The sequence below is a fragment of the Panthera leo genome, chromosome E3 (assembly GCF_018350215.1).
Source record: "Panthera leo isolate Ple1 chromosome E3, P.leo_Ple1_pat1.1, whole genome shotgun sequence".
Lineage (NCBI taxonomy): Eukaryota > Metazoa > Chordata > Mammalia > Carnivora > Felidae > Panthera > Panthera leo.
The window spans coordinates 32,143,664-32,163,872 of record NC_056694.1 but is presented as its reverse complement, the minus strand read 5'-3'; the positions used below and the strand labels follow the sequence as shown (position 1 = coordinate 32,163,872).

At 55.1% G+C, this 20,209-nt stretch overlaps 1 protein-coding gene across 10 annotated transcripts in view; it reads left to right on the top strand.

Annotated features, from left to right (window-relative positions):
- The window catches only part of CLEC16A (C-type lectin domain containing 16A), a 201,831-nt gene that overhangs the window by 80,145 nt on the left and 101,477 nt on the right, over positions 1-20,209 (top strand). For all 10 annotated transcript variants that reach the window (XM_042921638.1, XM_042921640.1, XM_042921637.1 and 7 more), the window contains exons 13-18: positions 1,107-1,229; positions 4,440-4,549; positions 5,297-5,341; positions 7,930-7,980; positions 11,235-11,363; positions 19,511-19,631. In XM_042921638.1, coding sequence (XP_042777572.1) covers positions 1,107-1,229; positions 4,440-4,549; positions 5,297-5,341; positions 7,930-7,980; positions 11,235-11,363; positions 19,511-19,631 — 579 coding nt within the window. The remainder of the gene's footprint in view (positions 1-1,106; positions 1,230-4,439; positions 4,550-5,296; positions 5,342-7,929; positions 7,981-11,234; positions 11,364-19,510; positions 19,632-20,209) is intronic.

The window sequence follows — 20,209 nt, the reverse complement described above, 5'->3', positions numbered from 1 at the left end:
TGCTTCAAGCGCAAACAATCCATTCAGCTCTCCAGCCTTTGATCAGGCGAACCATTTGTCTCTGTAAGTGTATTTTTCCAGAGCCACCTTCGAAGGGGGGTAAGGATTCGGGGCCCCTCTCCGCACCTGGCCTGCCGGAGTCGCCCTCACAGGTCTTCCCCTCGCCCGGCCCCCCAGGTTCCACTTCAAGGAAAATGACACTCAGTGCCCAGCTGGACTCTGTGCCCTCGCGTTTCCTCTTCACAGCCACCTCTCCCATGTCTTGTCTGTTGTGTTCGAAACGCCGTCAGTGTTTACTGGCAGGAAAAGGATTCCTTGGCCACTTGAAGGTAGATCCGCGCCGTCGACCTCTTTGTATTTGCGCCTCTCTGTCGCGAGCGCTTAGCCCGGTCTCTCTTCGCCGACACCGCCCCTCGCCTGGTGCGGTGCCCCCCACCCACTGTCTGTGTGCTCATCGAGTGGCCGGCCCCGCTCATCGAGTTCTCTGCCAGGAGCTTGAGGCGCACCTGCCGGGCGTGCCTGCGGTTTCCTTTCCGTCCGGTCGCTTCGTCTCCGTGTGCGTTTCCCCCACCGTGGAATGTGTCCGATTATGGGTGGCCTCTGGTGGCACACAGGCCTAGCATGAGGTGGCCGAGTGGCACGTCGTGCAGAAGTCACTCCTTTCCCGTGTCCCCCGTTTATGTCCGGGAGCGTGTCACTTTTCGGGGCTGGCGTGCCTTCCGCACCTCCTAAGGATCCGCCGAGCCCCGTCTTTAACAGAGAGAGCAGGCCTGGGCCGCGATGAGTTGACGCAAGTCAACGATCCTTGACTAAAATGTAAAAGCGTTGTCTTTTTTTTTTTAACACTGCCTGTCAGCGTGGCAGCATGTTGATTTCCAGCTTACACGTGGGGATAGAAAATGATACGTTTTGATATGTACTGATTCAAGTTCCATTTCAGAGAACTGTGCAGTGAGCTCTAGTTCAGGCAGCACCGGTCGTGGCAGAAGTCACGGAGATGGACCCCGGGTCGCCGAGGTTGGGCAGCGCCTCCTGGGGCGCCTTTCAGGATGAGCGGGGTTCTCATGAGGCGGCCCCCTGACAGCTTGCCCCTTTGTGCGTTCCAGGCATGGATCCTGAAAAACTAGAGCAAATCCAGCTCCCGGTGCCCAGTGCGGCCGACAAGACCACCTACAACCATCTCCTGGCCGAAAGACTCATCAGGATCATGAACAACGCTGCCCAGCCAGGTGCCTGGGGTGTGGCTGCTCACAGGGGCAGTAGAGTGAGAGGGACCGGGCCGCCGGACCACGCACCAGGAGCCCTGGGTCCTCGGCCTGGCCTTTCTGAGAGCGCAGGCAGATTTCAGCTCCTCCCTGGGCCACCCATACCGCTCTGTCCATCCGCGTCTTCTCCTCGGGATCTCCTCCTCCTTCCTCCCCTGTCTGTCTTCTCCTTCCACACCCAACCCTTCTTGTGCCAGCTTTGCCAGTGTGTGTCACCCTCCTCTCGGGGAGGCCAAGGCCACGTTTGAGCACGAACCAGCCTGAGAGTGTGCACGAGGGAAGTTTGGAAGGTTCGGATCAGGGGCCCTTGATGGTACAAGACCTGCCCAGCGTGTGGCACCTGTCAGCCCAGTTCTGAGGTTTTGGCCGAGGATCCTCAGCCAAGGCGAGGGCTAGAAATAACAGGAGGGGTGACCAAGCACAGTGATTCCTAAGTGGAGACACCTTTGCCCGCAGGGGACGTTTGACGATGTCTGGGGACATTTTTGGTTGTCACAACGTGAAGAGGTGTTACTGTTGGCCCCCAGGGGTCAGGGATGCTGCACAGGACAAGTGCACAGGACAGCCTCCAATGACGTAGGATTATCTGACCCAAAACATCAGCAGTGCTGAGCTTGAGGGACCCTGATTGCCAGGCGGATTCTCTGCAGAGGCAGGGGGATGGGCCATCAGGGTGTGTGAGAGGGCACAGAAACGGGCCCAATGGAGACGTGGCCTGGTTAAGAGGGAACCACTGAGCGGTACAGTAGGAGCAGTCAGGCGACGAGCCCACGTCAGGCTCAGGAGAAGGGCAAGGGTGGGAGTCTTGATAACAGGTGAGGACTCCAGAAGTCAAGGGGCGTGGGCTCCACGAAGCGGCCAGAGCCCGGCGTGACTTCGGGGAGGGTGTACAGAGGCTTGGGGGGATGGCTCCACGGAGAAATGTTGATCGAGTGCCTCCTGCATGCCAGCCGCTGTGTGCAGATGACGAGGGTCCAGGAAGTACAGGACAGGTGTGGCTCGTGCCTTCCAGGAAGCCACGGCTGGGCATCCCAGACTGCTGCGACTCCACGAGGAGATAGAATCTCGAGCTCAGGGGCGCTCGGGGCTAGAACTAACACTGTGGCACTCACAGACATAGGGGTGGTGTTTAAAGCCACGGGAGAGAAGAGAGGCATATCGGGGACCAAGCCCTGGGCCACTACAGGTATCTCAAGGTGATGAAGAGGGACAGCCAGCACGGGAGCCTGAGCCGGGTCCCACATGGAAGAAGAGGGGCAGCGAGAGAGACAGGTGTGGCTCAGGACCGAGGGCACTTGGTGGGGTCGGTTTCTACCGAAAGGTCCAGTATGGGGAACAGAGGTCGTCCCCGGGGACAGTGGCTCAGGGGGCAGTTGGCAGGGGCTCTGTCAGCAGGTGTGGCTCAGGGGTTGAGGATGGCAGAGCGTGGTCTGGGTGTTGGAGAGGAGCCTCCGGGGTGGGGAGGGACGGCAGCCCCTTAACGGGGCCAGTGGCAGGAAGTCTGCGCCTGCCAGGAGCTTGCAAAGGAAGAAGGGTCTTGGTGGAAGATCACATCCCAGTCGCCTGGAGGCGGCCGCAGGGGTGTCGTGGCTGAGCCAGGGGGGTTCCGCGGAGGGGCAGGCAGCAGCGAGACTGAGCCCCGGAGAGCTGGAGGTGGGAGGCGGGTGGTGGGTGGGCACAGCCTGCGGGGCTGTGTTCACGCTGGGCCCGTGGGGCCCTGAGAGAGAGCCTCGGAGGTGAGACCAAGCAGCCTCTCCCAGTAAATGCTTCCCTCTTCTCCGGTTCCCCTCCTGACACGTGAAGCAGGAAAAGGATGGGCAGGGAGGTGAGCACTCGTGCGTCTGCCTCGAGTTTTTCCCGGTAGCCTGTCCCGGTCCTCAGGGTTCCCAGCGCCTCAGGGCTGCAGCCTTGAGACTTCCTCCTCTCTTGGCCCTTCTTCCACATCGAGCCGTCTCCCCAGAAACGAGCTTAAAGACGCAGGGAGGAGTCTGCCTAGGAGCAGGGTGCCCTCCCATCAGGCAGTCACAGATGCTTCTAGGAGCTGTGCTCCACGGGGCTTTTGGCATTCAGAGCCCCTGGAGTCCACTACCGCCCGGGGTGAAGCTTTGGACAAGTCACTTCGCTTGTCTAAACCCCAGTCTTTAGAGTGCCCATAGCGGTGGGTTTTTGTAGAGACTTCTCGAGGGAGGGGTCCGTACAGTGCCCAGCACGGTGCCCGGTTCACAGTAGCATAGCAGGTGGATCGGTCATGGACAGAAACTCATACTCAGACTGGCCGAGGCAATCCAGACAGAAACAAAACTACTGGCTTGTGTGACTTGAGGTCTTGTGTGACTTCAGTGCTGGCTTCAGGCGCAGCCGGGTACCGAAGCTCAAGTCGTTAAGACTGTTTCTGGACTCTACCGCTGTGTGTGTGCCCTTCTCTCCTCGGGCTCTGGGCCTGCCAGACATACTCTGGGCGGTCTGGGGGAAAGGGTGGGCTGTGGGGGAGGGGGTGGGCAGTTTGTAGAACCCCGAACAGAAGATTCGAAACTCCGGCGAGGGTGCGGGGTGGCCAGTGTGGATCCCGGTCTGGTGCCACTCAGGCCCCACCACTGTGCCCGTGCTGCTCTCGGCCCAGCGCGAGGAGAGGTTCTCTTGCCCGGTGGTTCCAGCACGGTGTGGAATTGAGCCTTATTGGCTGACTGGCTCCCTCGCCCGTCCCTCCCTCAGTCACCGTGACCAGAGAGATAGGGCATCTGACCAGCCTGGCCGATGTGCCTGTCCCTGGGACAGAGGGGAGGGACCGGCTGCACCCAAATTGCATGCCCAGGAGTGGAGTTGGTGATTCTCCAAACGAAAGTGGGGGTGCTTGTTCCTGAAAAGAGGAAGGAACCCAGCCAAGCAGAGCAACCACAGACGGCCACTTTTTCAGCCTCCAGTAATAAATAGTAACAATCTTTTTCCTGCCTCCTCTCCCCTGATAAAGGGGGTGCAGGGGAGTACCTGGCATGGGCGGTGTGGGTACATTCTGTTGTCATTGACTGGGGAGGGGTTGGCCCGTGGGTTTCCCTCCGTGTCCCCACTGGGTGTCCAGGGCCCGTCACCTGTTAACCTCAAAGCGATAAAGGCGAGAAGCTGTATTTGAGGGCTTCCCGCCAGGGTGTGCGAGGCTGACCCAGGTTTCCTGTGCAGATGGGAAGATCCGGTTGGCGACGCTGGAGCTGAGCTGCCTGCTCCTAAAGCAGCAAGTCGTGGCCAGCGCGGGCTGCATCATGAAGGACGTGCACCTGGCCTGCCTGGAGGTGAGGGCCCCGCCCCCGCGGCCCGTGTTCCCCCGGAGGGGAGGAGGCGGTGGGCAGGAAGCTGCTGGATCCGGATCGGAGCCCCAGCGTCCGCGGCACCAGCGAGAAGCAGGGCGTAATGGCCCCGATGCCTCTCCAGAAGAACTGCCCTTCCTCCGAGACTGGCCCGATGAACCTGCCTAGTTACTGAATTTGTGTGGTTTCTGTTACAGTTACCGGCCTTATATTTGTCACCGGAATTGTATTATTCTCCTTTTTGCATTACAGAGATTTTATACATATTCAAACACACGCACGCTTCTTATTTACTTACGGTTTATTGTGCCAATACCTGCATCTGTTGTTTTTAAATAGTTTTTATTGCCTTTCCCCTTATTTTTCATGTTTATTTGAGAAAATTTGGAAAGTACAGGGGGGAAAAAGTAGCAACCCGAGTTGACGCTTTGCTGGGTGTCTCTCCAGATACACACACATGTATAAAAACGGAGTCACCATGGCCATATTTTATAACCCGCTGCCCCCACCTAACTCGGTGTTACCACCTTCCCCTGTCACCACCTTGAATCACCTCTCTTTTGCCCTGTTTTTATTTTGAGCTCACCCTCCCTCCCTCTCACATTACGAACCACTAGATAGATTTAAGGAGATTAGCCCGGCCTCTCCCCTGTTTTACATGCTCTCAAATTTTGGAATTAGTAACTCACGCGACTCCCTGCCCTCCCTCCCCACCTCCCTCTGTTTTCACAGGGTGCCAGAGAAGAAAGCGTTCACTTGGTACGGCATTTTTATAAGGTACGTTGCCAGAGCACAGGGGACGGCGGTGTGGTGTGGGTCACGTAACTGGGACTGTAGTGTGTGGGCATACGCACGTGAAGGTCACAAGTCCGTGGCTGCTCCGTGTGCCTGTGCTTCCCTAGTGACCCGTGTGCAGCGTCCCAGTGCCCGGACGCTGTCCCAGTCCCCAGTCCCTGGTCTCCCACTGCTTCTCTTACCAGGGCACCTGTTGAGGATTCAGTGCTACTGCGGACGGTTTATCAGTCACGTGTGAATTTGTGTATTGCTGAATTTACATATAAGTTGTGAATTACTTACACCTGCACATGACTAAGTCACATATGTAAATTAATAGGTGCATGAATTATGTTTTTCATGTAAAGTAACTTTGAATTGTATGTGAATTTATGAATTATATGCATGTACGTTATTATTTTTTTAATATTTTATTTTTGAGAGAGAGAGAGAGAGAGCAAGCATGAGCGGGGAAGGGGCAGAGAGAGAGGGACACACAGATTCCCAACGGGCTCCAGGCTCCGAGCTGTCAGCACAGAGCCCGACACGGGGCTTGTACTCACAAACCACAAGATCATGACCTGAGCCGAAGTCGGACGCTTAACCGACTGAGCCACCCAGGCACCCCTGCATGTACATTATTTATAGACCTGTGTGCCAGGAAACCTCGTACAGGCTTCTAGAGGTTTATCATTAGGGGTAGTGAGATTTTGTAAAGGACCACCATGACTTTGAGTAACAGAGAAATTTGTAGATTCCTCTTCGGATTCCAGATGTTTAGTTTTGAAATATCTCCTTGTGATGGTTTTGTGTCATTCTTATCTAGGGCATGATGTATTCCTTAGGGAAGCATGTAATTTGTCAGCAGTAGGTGGATTAATCCATATTGACATGGACCTAGTCCCTTCCTGGTTTTCGACCTCTGCGTCAGGTCTTTCCAGGTCCAGTTAGCCACAGTTTCCCCTTGTCGTTTGGCTGATGAGGAGAAAGGTGTTAGCGCTGCCATTTTCTTGTTGTTCAACCTCTTTGATTTTTTGTATTCTCTTTAAACTGCCATGAATTATAGGCACATAGGCACCAGAACTCTTTTCTTTGCCAGAAGCTTTTTAAGCCACTGCCCATTATTGTCCATGTTCATTGAGAGAAAAGCAGGCCTTGTAATCTAGGATCCACCTCGTCAGGCTCAGACGACCCCGTGCAGCTGCAGCATGGTGGGCACACCCAGCCAAGGGTGGACCCCTGCGGGCCCCCACGCACAGGGGAGGAAATCCCAGGCTCCCCTTAGACCATCGCAAGAGGCTTGGCCTCAGCGAGGATACACGTCCTCGGCAAAGCCCAGGAGAAAGCGGAGGCCTCACGGCTGCATTAGTCATCTTTGGGTCTCTTTCCAGGATAACTGCTCTTAGTTTGTCCCCTGCCCCCCACCCCCCACAGAAAGTCTTGCATTGCAAAAACCGAAAGACAGAGATACATAGGTAGACATTTGCCCAGAGGGTTTTCTTCACCATTAGTGAAAGGAGAGCTATATTTGAATTGCAGCTCCCTTCTCCCCACCCAGATTGTTGTTTTATCCTGTAAGTTTTACTTATAAGGTCTTACATATAATACAATCCTGTAAGGTCCTAAGTATAATATCTCAGAAGGTGTTGGATATTTCCAGGGTCGTGATTTCTGTGGTTCTTACGTGGAACTTATACTGGAAAAATGTATAAAGGATCTCTTCCATTCCCACCCTGCCCATGTATTTGTGTTTGTGGATGTGTGATTCAGGACTTAGGAGAGAGACAGGACAGTTCCAATAGTCCAGATGCATTCAGCTGAATCTCCCCTCCCCTCCCCTCCCCAGCTGTGCTCCGTCCAGTGGTGCCCATAATGACCGTGCTCGCATTTAGCAGCCCTGGCCGGACGGCGGGCTCTGTGCTCAGGTTGACCCGTGCCACCCTCACGGCGACCCGCGTAGATGTGGGCTGTCACTCGGGTCTTGCAGCGGGCCAGCGAGAGGCTCAGAGAGGTGAAGCTGGGATTCGGCCCCTGGCGTACATGTCTCAGACCCAAGTTCTTAGCCATCACAGCCCCGCGGAACTACAGAGCCTCACAGGCGTGCCTCAAAAATGAACGGACCAGGCTGTATAATTTTAGCATTAAGTATACTTAATTACACGCTTCCTTTCCGAGGTGTGGCGCCTCCTGGTTTGAACACGGCAGCTGAGCCGGGCTTCCCCATCTCTCCCACCGTTCTTGACAAATACATGATGTTGAACACTCGCCATTTTAACCACATTTATATTTTAATTTTATGTGGTGGTGTTTTGTTGCTGTTTTAATTAGCTGCCTTGACAGAAGGGATCTAATTATACGTGCTTAAAAAAAAAGGGGGGGGAGAGAGTCGTTGAGAGGCGCAACATGATATCCGGGCTTTCGTTTGAGAGAGCGTGTGTGTTTGTGCTCACGTGTGTATTTTACTTCCTGGTGATTTTCTAGAACTCGCTAATGAGAACCAGATGGCCCCCCAAGCCGTGAAGTGGAGTTTATAATACTTTGGTGTTTATGGAAAAAATATGCATAATCTCCCTCCCTTCCTTCCTTTTTAGGGAGAAGAAATTTTTTTGGACATGTTTGAAGACGAGTACAGGAGCATGACAGTAAGTGAGGGGCCAGAAAGCACTGGCGTGGCCTGTGCGGCTCGTCCTGCGGAACCGAGAGAATTCTCACTTGGGCCTTTCTGACCGAAGGACACAGATTGGCGGGGAACTGAGTTGGAAACGGTGCCTCTGGCTCGCTGCCACTTTTGAAATCTCAGATGACACTCACTCCCCGTTAGGGTCGTGCCGTAGATGGGTCGGAAAGATTCACTTGGGTGCAAAATGGTCCCTGACTGAGGTCTCACGCCATGTCAGGAATGTAAAGCATGTTGTACGTAGTTCTGCCCTTGCTGCCCGCGTCACCCTGATGGGAGTGGCTGCTGTCATTCTCTCCCGTCACCGATCAGGAGGCGAGAGGCTGAGTGAGGCCCCAGCCTGCCCAGCCAGGGAGGTGAGAGCCAGGATTCCAAGGCAGAGCAGTTCCCCTGCAGTGTCCTGCCCTTCTCTGCTGGGCCCCTGGAATGTTCTGGCGTGTTGCTTGTCCTCGAATCCACGGCACCGGCTTAGAGTCCTCCCCGTCTGCCTCCGTCCGGCAGGCACGGTCATGGGAAGAGATTGGGTCACACAGCTCTCTCTGTCGTGTTTATTTCTCTGCATCCCTAACACCTGCCCCTTCGTTGGCAGTCAGTAATTAGGTGACAAATGTCCTTTTCGTGGACACTGCTCATCAAAGAGTGAAGCTATTCGGGAAGTTGCAATGAACCTTAGTGTCACAAACACAGAAGCAGCTTGCTCACAGTGGCTCCTGGCTCCCAAGCCCATCTCACCGGGGGGTGGACTGCTGGGCCCTCACCACACCCCTGCCCTCGGCACTTCCGGGCCCTCTGCGGACAGGGAACGTTGTAAGTTGGCATTCTTCGTCTCCAGATGTGCCCGAGTAGTGCCCGGGCCTCCTCTGGTGATGTGTAGGTCACCCAGGTGCATCTCACACCTGGTGGTGGCCACTGCCCCCCATCATTCCCCTGACCCCCCGGAAGAGTGTCTCTGTGTCCTATTCTTTGTTTGGACCAGTAATGGGAGTTGAGTGGATTTAGGGATGTCTCACCCCCGGGATGTCTCCTTCTGCGTTGCGGTTCTCCACAGGTTGGTTTCCTGTTTGAAACGGGAGGCTCGTACGTCACCTGATGATGTGGAAAAGCTCGGGGTCCTAAACCCCTGCTCAGTTTCTGCTCTTGTTACCTCCTGACGATGTGACCTTCAACGGGTTGCTTCCATCCTAAGCCTTCATTTTTCCCGTCTGTAAAATGGGGCCCACAGCACGCACCCGGCCTGGATGTGTAATACCGAAGGGGTGCCTCCCATAGACGGTGTGCATGAGTGCTTGGTTCCCCTCCCTCCCACCATAGGGGCCTCCCCCGGCCTCGTTTGTCTGTCTTGTCGCATGTTCATTGTGTGTCCTGCACGGTGTCTGGCACCCCAGAGAACCTGAAAGGGGGCACACCCCATACCTGAAAGTCTAGTCCTTAGGTCAGACTTCAGGAACCAGTCGCTGAGCTAAATGAAGCAGAGAGATAGGTCCTTGGGTGCTGCTGATGTGCTCACAGAGACCCTTGTGCTAAATCCAGGCCTTCATTTTTGACCCTCATTCATTTCTGAATCACCTCCTGTCTAATGCAGAAGGTGTAATGAGGGCAGCCGTCTGCTGTTCTGCGGAAGGTGGTGGAGACAGGTGGGGCAGCGCGGAGGGGGCTGCCAGGGGGTGGAGGGCAGGCCGGAAGGCACTGCCGGAAGGCGATGCCAAGGGCGGCCCCGGGGCAGGAGATGGGGTTCTGTCACCCTGCCCTGGGATAAAGGGACTTGGGAGGAGGGACCCCAGGCCTTTGGAGGAAACTGCTTACAGCGGCCCAGAGGAAGAGGCAGGCAGGGTGTGCTGTCTCCTTGGCTGCTTAGCACAGACAGCTGGGCCCTCACCACACATGCGTGTATAGTTAGCTGTGTGTTTCAGGAGGGAAAAAAAGTGATAGGATTGAAGCCCACCTTCTTTAAAATAGATAGGTAGGTAGGTAGGTAGGTAGATAGATAGATAGATAGATAGATAGATAGATAGATAAAGGGGCGCCTGGGCGGCTTAGTCGGTTAAGCGTCCAACTCTTGATTTTGGCTCAGATGATGATGTCACAGTTCCTGGGATCAAGCCCCATGTCAGGCTCTGTGCTGACAGCACAGAGCCTTCTTGGGATTCTGCCTCTCCCTTTCTTTTTGCCTCTCTCCGCTTGCTTTCTATCTTAAAATAAATAAACATTAAAAAAAAAAAATCACTCACATATTAAAAAAAAAAAAAAAGACACCTAAAACAGCATGTGATGCTTGAAGCAGTAAAATTAAATCTCTAGGACATTTACCTATATAGGAAATGTCATTCCTTTAGGGTGTCTGGTAAATGAAGTGTCTCTGTCCAACGATGCATGCACATTCAGTGTCAGTACTGAGGCAGCAAAGTTCCAGGAGGGGAGATGTTGTTACCATTCATCGTAGTCATCAGAGAAGACTTCCTGGAAGTGGTGTGGAGCTAGGCAGACAGTCCCGCTCCTGTCTGGCCCAGCGGCTGTGGGCATACGCGCTTTCTCAGGGCTCGGTGTTCCCCTCTGTAACACGGGACAGCATCAGCACTCCCGTCCAGTGGTAGGTGAGCCCCACAGGTGCCCGGAACTTAGTAGGTGCTCACTGCGTAGCTTTGTTTTTCTGATCCCAGCTAAGATGCTGAGCGGCTGAGGAAGGAAGTAGGTCGGTGGTCATGTGGCAGGAGTCGTAGGGCGTCTGGAGCCAGCTGAGTCTCCGTCTTGTCGGCGGACTGGGAAACATCCCTTCCGGAGTCTTCGGGGGGACTAAATAAGATCTGTAGCTCACCGCCTGCCTGCAGTCAGTGGTCTGCTCTCCACCAACGGGGGGCTGCCCTCGCCAGGTCTGTCGTCGTCACTCTGGGGAGTACAGAGAGAGGGAGGAGGCTGCGGTCAGGGACCCGCTCCCCGCTGGGTGGAGGGGCCCGAGAGGGTGGGAAAGCACAGCTTGCCACAGCACGGAGGCAACTCGTCAAGGGTGTCCGAGCTGTCAGTTCAGGGGAAGGAAAACTCTGCGTCTCGGGAAAGAAAGGCTCGCGTCCCGCACGTCTGGCCGCCTCGAGGCCTCGTGCCAGCCTTAACGTGGGCGCGCTGTACCCGTTGGCTGTCGGCGGGTGAGATGAGGGGCCCGTGTTACCTGCCCCGGCCCCTCCCTCCCTCCCTGCGGTGAGGTTTCCTGTGATGTCTCTCTTCCAGATGAAGCCCATGAACGTGGAGTACCTCATGATGGACGCCTCTATCCTGCTGCCCCCGACGGGCACGCCGCTGACCGGCATCGACTTCGTGAAGCGGCTGCCGTGCGGCGACGTGGAGAAGACGCGGCGGGTGAGTGAGCGCAGGTGGGACCCACCTCTCCTGGGCTGCCGTCTGCCGGGGCCGCCGCCGGGGCCGGGAGGGAGGGTCTTCCGGCAGGTCGGGAGCCCGCCGTCCACCCCGTGTCCGGACAGCGGGCGGACGGGCGCCCCCCTCGCGCCCTGCCGCCCGGACAGACTTCTCAAGGGGACCTGCCCCTTGCTAACGCAGGGTTGAAATTCCGCGGCGCGGTGCCGGGCAGGCTGCCTTCGCTGGTGCAGGGCGCGACCCCCAGCCCCAGGCTGTGAGAGAAAGCCTCCGGGCCGCTGCGGGCACCGGGGGCAGGGGGGTGAACAGAGGGCAGGCAGCGCAGGTGAGGCCCGTGTGAAACTCTGGCCCAGAGAGGCTCAGCACCCCCGCCCGAGATGGTGTGGTGTTAAGGTATCTGAGGGATCTCCAGGCAGGCACCCGCTAAGGAGACTGCGATTCTCGCCCTGCCTGCTTGCCTCCGTGTGTGGCGGGCACATTAGTTCTCAGAACCACCCCTTATCAGCGCTTTTTTTCTGAAGCAGTCTCACAGGGCTCTTCACGGTATGCTATCTCTCTCGTAAGATCAGCTTCTTTCTTAGAAAGCAGCGTCACCTTGGGGCGCCTGGGCGGCTCAGTCCGTTGAGCGTCTGACTTCAGCTCAGGTCGTGATCTCACAGCCTGTGAGTTTGAGCCCCCCATCGGGCTCTGTGCTGACGGCTCAGAGCCTGGAGCCCCTTGGGATTCTGTGTCTCCCTCTCTCTCTGCCCCTCCCCTGCTTGCGCTCTGTCTCTCTCTGTCTCAAAAATAAATAAAAACATTAAAAAAAAAAACCAAACTACTTTAGAAAGCACTGTCACCTCTTCCTAGAAAAGCATTCCCTGGAGACATGAACGGATAAATGAGATGAATCCCTTGCCCTCTTCTTCTGAGTTAATCCCAGGCTAACCAGAGCCACAGAGGTGTTCGTTCTTGGATTTTGACAACCAGGAGTCACCTGCTGGATCGGCCTCAAACAGGAAGATTCCATGGGCTTCCTCTGCCCAGGCGGTGATTTCGTCTTGGAGGCATGGGGTGGCGGGGGACGCAGAGGAAGTCAGACCTGTGTGTTTTAAGTCCATCCGCGTTCCCTGCCGTCTGACCAGACCCGCAGACCTCACCACAGGACCCACCGTGTCTGAGCCAGAGCGAGGTCCAGAAGGCTGTGAATGTTGAGAGCTCCTGCTCTGTGTTGGTACTGCCTTCTTTCTGGTTCATGGTCCCCCAGTTTTATTGATGCTTGTAGGAGCTCATGTCTGACAGAAAGTGAGTCTTCATATCAGTTCTTAGTATGAACCTCCTCATGTAATTTTACAGTTGTCCTAGGAGACTGTGCTAAATTTAACCCATCTCACAGAGGAAGAAACTGAGGCATGAAGAGGTCCAGTGATTTGCTCAAGGTCCCCCAGCTGATAAGTAGCAGGAGCCAGGACTCAGCTCGGGCAGCGTGGCCTCCAGAGCTACCCTCTTAGCCACTCTGACCTGCCACTCCCTACTGCCACCTTCGTCATATTTATCAGTCCTACGTGGTTCTGGGCACCAGGGATGTGGAATACACCGCCTCAGTCATCTAGGAGTCAGAGTCTAGAGGCCAGGGTAGGAAAGGCAGCATCATCAGTTTAAGGAATATGGGGTCAGGCTCTTAATCCCGCCTGGGAGCGAGGTGGCACGGGCACCAGAGGGATAGGCCGGGCAGCCAGGGGGTGCAGAGCACCAGGGAGATGTGGCTCATTCCAACACCTCTAGGGAAGGGACATGGCTGGAGCGCAGAGCGAGGGAGGCCCAATGGGAAGTGATGAGGCTGGAGGGAGCTGATCTCAGGGGCCTTAGAGCCCAGCCAGGACCTTGGCCTTGGTAGCTGATTGCTGACATCAGGCCCTGCCAGCCCAGGGCAGACGGTCATGGTCCACAGGAGAGAATGGGAGAAATTCAGGGGTGGGGCAGATGGCAGAGGGAGGGTTGCTTGGGCTTTGGGGTTCCTTTACCCATCTGAGAGGAGCACGTCCCTACCCTTGCCAGAGGTATTGTGGGGAGTCAGTGAAAGGCAGAACACGAAAGGCCAGTAGTAGTCCTTTTTTTTTTTAATAGATATTTTTCTTTTCTTTGTTTTTTTTAAGTTTATTTATTTTGAGAGAGTGCATGAGCAGGGAAGGGACAGAGAGAGGGAGAAAGAGAGAATCCCAAGCAGGCTCTGCACTGTCAGTGCAGAGACCAAGGCAGGGCTCAAAATCATGAACTGTGAGATCGTGACCTGAGTCGAAATCAAGAGTTGGATGCTTAACCGACTGAGCCACCCAGGCGCCCCAGGCCGGTAGTAGTTGCTGGTGGTCCGGGCCTCCTTCTTCTCTTTGCCCCTTACACCTCACTTGGTTGTAAGCGGCCTGCCTCCCTTGCCGCAGATGGGATGCGTAGCCCAACTAACCGAGTGCAGGCAGCGTTGGCAATGTCTGCGCTTCCCTGGGGTCTCTTGTTTAGTCTTTGTCTGTGTGACAAGTTTATAAAAGCAACTCTGAAGCCTCAGGGCCCCTGGGTTTAGAGCCCGCGAGAAGGTGGCCGAATGGTAGAAAAGAGGGCCGGCCATCTCAGAGCAAAGCCATCTACCTTAGAGAAGCTTTCCTTTGTGACTTCAGATTTCTGAAGGGGAGTTTTGGCCACTCACCTCAGTGCCGTTCCTATTTCAAGGAGCTGTCTAGAATCCTCCAGAAGCTCCAGAATCCTTAGCCCATTTCAGACATCAGAACGCAGCAGTGTGCTTTGAATTTGAGCTAAAGGAAGTGTATGGTTTAGCAAGCAATTGAGGGCTTATGTGGTTTCTTTCAAGTTCTTTGCTTGTATCCAAAGAACATTCCATTTCATCCTTTTGGATTCAAAGGTTTTCTTCTTCTTCTTTTTTTTCCACCAAGGAAACTTTTTTAACTTTTAGGAGGCTGACCCTTTTCAGAAATCCCTTCTGTTTCCTTAAGGACTTGTTGAAGGAAGTTCAAACAACCCTTAATAATACATCATTCCTAACTTGTAAAACAGTCCTCCCTACATTCTTCAGAGAGCCCCTGGACACTCACGTATGCCAGATGCTGTGCCCGAGGGCACAGAAGTGAACCGGGCTGAGGGGACATTTGAGTACAGAGTTCAAGATGTGAATGAGCACGGCATGTTCAAGAAGCAGGGTGACCGGCAGGCTGAGTCAAGGGAACGGGATAAGACAGGAGGGTGACCGGGCCTCGCAGGCCATGGGGAGGCACCCAGCTCTGAAAGTCGCGTTGTGCCTCTTGCGCATTCTTCCATTCGACAGATGTGTTGAGCATTTTCTAGGTACTGCGCAAAATGCCAGAATAGACAGTGAATGGAGATTATAAAACGAGACCAAAATAGCAAGAGAGCCACTGAGCCATGCCAGCTGGTAAGGGAAGTTCACGTAGAAACGAAGGTCCTGGGAACTACTGGGGTCTGATGAGAACGTGTAAGCAGAAATGGGGACTTGGGCTGGGCCCCTCCAAGAGGCAGTGAGAGAAGCAGTTTAGAAAGAACACAGGCTGGTGAGACCAACCAAGTTCAGTGCCAGCTCCAGCTGTGTGACATTGGGCAAGTTGTTCAACCTCATTGAGCCTCAGGTTGCTTGTGTGTTCTGTGTCTCAGCTCCTGCCCAAGGTAGTTGGAAAGACGGGCTGCAAGGTGCCTGGCAGACAGAAGGTGCTCAGGAAGTACTTACTGTGCGGTGAAGCAGTCTAGCATCTGAGGAGGGAAGGAAAGAGAGTTTTTCGTGGTCTCCTGAAGCTTAAGCCTAGAGAAGAGTTAGAGGAATTTTGGTGAACATCAAAATCTGGTTTTAATCCAGTAGCTACCTTTCCGTGGTAATCTGGGAAGCCATTAGGAAACAAATGTATTTGTGTGAAATTTTATTTGTCCCTGAATTCTGTTCCCAATCCCCACGTAAAACCACACACAGGTTTTGTGTTTATCGCTGTTGACCGTGAGGAAATAGGATATTTTGCTTTCCTCTCTGGACGTGTATTACGCATGAAAGAACATCTTGTGAGGTTCTAAAAGTGGAGGGGAAAGAATTTCCCGTGATTTCATCACCCAAGACACTTTTCGCGTCTCCTCCCTGCCTTTGTTTGCAAGCGTGTCTTCTCATGGAGGCAGGAAGGGTGCCTTGTGGCCTCGCTTCCAGGCCCCTCCCTGCCCTTTCTCCATCCTGCAGCAGAATCAGGAAGCTCTCCTTGTTGTGACGCGGTCGTCGCAAGTCGAATCTCTTACCGGGGCCTGAAAGTTTATCTGGTGACTTCTGCCATGACTTAGGCATCTTTCTGCTGGTTCGATATCCTGGTTGCTTCCGGGATCACGTTATTTTCAGCTAAACTGTCATGAGCAGCTTCACGAATACAGTGTTTTCTTTCTCCTGGCTTATTTCTTTAGGATAAGTTCCCAGAAGTGGAGTTTCCGCTTCAAAGGGTATGAACGTTTTTTGCGTGACACTGTACATCCTGGCAAGGCGATTTCCCAACGGGCTGTGCCCGCTTTACACTGCTTCGGCGTCCCATTAAGAAGGACTGACGCTTGGTGGCCACTTCCACAGCCTGGTGGGCTTCTAACCTGGGCGACTGCCCCCTAAACTCCGCGGCTTGCAGGTGTGGCAGGGGCAGTGGCAAGAGGGCTGGACCTGAGCGCCGTATACGGGGCGGCCCCAGGGCTCGGGGGCTGCGCCTCTGCGGTGGCCCCTGAGATCGGGGCCGGTGGGTACCCCCCATTCCCAGAACTCGCACCTGGGCTCGGGGGATTCGTGTGACTCACCTAGGTCCGTCTGAGCCCGTAGCCGTCCTGCCCCACTTGGCGAACTCGTTCCCCACGACCCCCTCGTAGAACTCGGCTCTTGGGGGCACTGGAGCACGCAGGACGCGTCTCTTCTTGGTACTTGAGCATGCTCAGCTGTCACTCCTGTCCAAAACGAATGTGTTCTTCCAGAGTCCGTCTGCCTTCCTGGCATTCTGTGGAAGCTTCAGAAAGAGTAATGAGTCCTTTTTCCTTTTTAGTAAAACTTGACAAATTGCATGTTTATTTGGCAAAGTCCAGAGAAGCGCTCAATAAAAGCCTGGGTCCCAAGCCTTAAATCTTTTGAAGGCAAAGGCATATGGTTGGAAGAATACAGAGTTTGGAGTCTGGTTATTAGCCGAGTCACTGTGGGCAGGCTGCCTCACATCCCCGGGCTTTGCGTTCCCGTCTGTAAAATGGGAACCACGCAGAGTTGTTAAAAGGCTTCAGTGAGATGTCGCGGTCTTGCCTCGCTAGTACCTGGCAGGACTCTGGTGAGTAGAGGGGGTGTTATTGTTTAGGGGGCTGTGGGATGAATTTGAGGGCCTTGATCCTGGTGTTTTACCTCTCTTTTGTGGATTCTTGGACTTGTGTGGCTAGTCAACGTGCCTGGTGGACCCTGTAGGACCCCCACGGGACCCCCATCTTTAGTCCGAATGGAGCACCTGGCCCTGTGGGGTCCGTCCTCCCTCGTGGGCATGGGCTTTTCACACCCTCTTCCTTCTCTTAACTGGGGCAAGAGCCAGGAAAAGTATTTTCGGGGCGTTTATTTTATGTTCTGTATTCTTCACATTTTTATTCTATTATTATTGTTATTATTATTATTATCATTTGGTATTTCTGGAAATACCTGCCATTTGTTGCTTGCAGAGCCAAAGCAGATGTGTTACCAGAAAGGTCTCTCCTAGGAGCCAAGTTCTGAACTTTTATATTGGAAGGTTTTGGTTCTCAGAGTGATGGTCTGTAGAAAGCCACACACATTTCTGTTCTCAACCCCCAGCGAGGAGGGTCCTGCTTGATTTCTTTGCCCTCAGAACCCTGGGAGGAATGGGTTTTTGACACAGAAATGAACCATTCACTCAGCTTGGACCTGACCGATGGGCCTTTTTTGGTCCCATCCGAGGCCCGTGACTCATTATTTGAGAGTTCAGATGGCCGTGTAGTTCAAATGACCACCCACATCTTGGGCTTTCTGCGCTCAGGCCGGCACAGGCGTGTGAATTTCTTCGTGTGCTTGGTTAAGTGCCACAAGCATCAGACATTCCCGGTTCCAACCCCAGCTCAGGCATCATCAGCCCTGTGACCTTGGTTCAGTCTGCCTCTCCCCGTTCCGTCTCTTCCCGTGTCACGGCTTTGACGCTGCAGTGAGGTGCCCACGGTGCCTGGCACGCGGTGGCTGCTTCATAATTGCCGTTTCGATTTTAAGGAAACGAAGCCACACTTCTTTCTCTTCAGATTGTTGCAGACGTCTTACGAAGACTGTACTTTAAAAAGCTGATAAGAACAATCAGACCGATACTGATGCAGCTGCCACTCTCACTGCGATATAAAAGCTTATCTTCCTCTAGTACTTTGGCGTGACCTCAGAATGCATCCAGGACGTAGGATTGTTCTTCCGGTTTTCTACGTTAGGAGATCAAGAGAGTGGCTCAGGTCTCTTGCCAGTTGCAGGCCACGGCCAGATGAGGCTTTCCACGTGCGGGTGGGTATCCTTGTGGCCTGGGTCATCGGGAGCCAGCGAAAGCCCCGCTCGCTCTTTGGAGGCAGAGGCAGGAATTTGCCTCCCCGCCCCCGCCCCGCCCCTGCCTTGTTTTGGGAGGCACCTTGTCTTACGAAGGGCCGCCTCCCCAGTCAGTGGGCCAAGCCTGTAGCCTCAGAACTGTAAACAAGAAGACCAAAAGTGGGCTGGCGCTCATCGCCGTGTGGCTCGCCAGTGGCGACAGTGGTGACGGTGGTTTGTCCCCGTGCCCTCCCCCGTGCCCAGCTATCGAGTGGCCGCAGTGAAGGATGGCTGCCCCTTTACTAGCACATGCTAGCCACGCCCCCGCCCCCCGCCCCCTGCCTTATCTCAGAGCCTCCTAGCAGCCCTGTGAGGCAGGGGCCACCACCCCCATTTCACGGATGTGGACATTGGAGCTCACGGGGGTCGGGGGCCTTGCCCAGCAAGTCCAGCGCAGACCTCGTGTGTCTGACTGCAGAGCGGTTTCCCTCAGGCCTCAGGTAGGCCCGTCAGCTACGCTTCAGGGGAAGAGGTGGGAGACGGCCTGTGCGAGGGGCTGCCCCTCCGCTTCCTGGTCTCACCGATGGGCCACTCAGCTCCAGTCGGGGACCCGAGGGTAGCTTGCGTGCTACCAGCACAAGCCGGGCCCGTGGTGAAGGCTGCTTTCTGCACAAACATCTCCGGTTCCGGGGCCTGGGATTCTGCTTTCTTCCCGGTCTCTGGGAAGTGTCGATGGCCATGCTGGATCCCTCCCGGACGCCTCTTCCGCGGGCCAGGGATCCCCATGCTCGTGGAGCTGCCTCTGTTCCCAGAGAGCTGGCTGGGTCAGTGTGAGGGGCCCTTGGGGCACCGATGTCCCTGCACACCTGCAGGCCCCAGGTCTGCCGTCCCGTCCACAGCGTAGCCCCTGTGCAAGGCCAAGGGGCTGAAGCTTTGCTGTGCACGGGCTCGCCCAAGAGGGGCAGGGGTGGGCTGTTAATCGAGTTGGGCCACCCTGAACCCCGCAGGATTCACCCTCTGTCCTCTCTGCCCCCACGTTCAGTAGGTGGGACTCGGGTACGCTGTCACTTGGGATTTGCGTTTCCAGATTCTGTGCTGGTTTAGTGGGAAGAGGCCAGGTTCCAGCCCTCCCTAGATGCATGCCCTGGGGCAGGGAACTTCACCTCCTTGGGTCTCAGTGCCTTGTCCCGCAAAGCGGGCCACCTGCTGAGGACGCAGCGGGGGGGGGGGGGGTGGGGGGGGGGGGGGGGGGTGGGGGGGGAGGGGTGGTCAGAAGGTCACGTGACACTAGGGGAGAAGTGCTGGCAAATGACAAGTGCTCGGTTGAGGTGAGGTGCCCTCACTTGTGGATAAGTGGGAACAGGCTGCACCTGTTGATTCTCTTTATTTTTCTTGTTCTTCTTCTTCTTCTTCTTTTTTTTTTTGTCTTGCTTTGCAAACACCAGAGCACTGGGACTGGGACTGGGAGAGGTGGACTTCGTTTTTTTTGTTGAAATCAAGAGCCACTGTGTGGTTTCTCCACATGGAGCACGTCACCTAACTAACTACAGGTTCATTCTTTGCTGCTCCCCAACTGTTTGTGCAGGCCATCCGGGTGTTCTTCATGCTCCGTTCCCTGTCACTGCAGCTGCGAGGGGAGCCCGAGACCCAGTTGCCACTGACACGGGAGGAGGACCTGATCAAAACCGATGACGTCCTAGATCTGAGTGAGTCACGGCAGGGGTGAGGGGGCGGGGCAGGGGGCAGTGTCTGCTCCACTCTGCCGGCTCAGATGTAGCTGGGGGGGGTCAGTGTGCCACCAGCATTTGGGACTGCGGTTGATCCATCACCAAGCACCAACAGAGTGTGCGTGTCCCACAAAACTCCAAGAAAGGGCCCTGCCTTCTGGGTGCCCGGAAGCTGGTCCGCGGGTTCTGCTGTCCACAGCCCAGGTGGGGCTGTGCAGGTCGTCCGCCGAGGGGTCTGGGCGGGGTGATCGGGGTCTCTGGCTCCAGGATCCCTGCCCTCCATATGACCGTGGCACTGCCAGTTTGATTGGTTTTCTGTATGATGCCAATGATTAAAGATTCTGCTGCTAAAAAGGGGGGGGGGGACTTTCAAAAGTGACTGTGGGTGACTTGATTAAAAGCGACAACGGGCATTAGCCTGGTTGCGTTCCGATAACCCTTCTCGTACGTGTAGGGCTCTCTCTTTCCTCCCATTTGCTATAGGGCACGTGCACAGGGATGGGCAAGGTGGCATTGCGATATAGTAGGATTCTTCGGTTAGAAGAGACGGAACACAC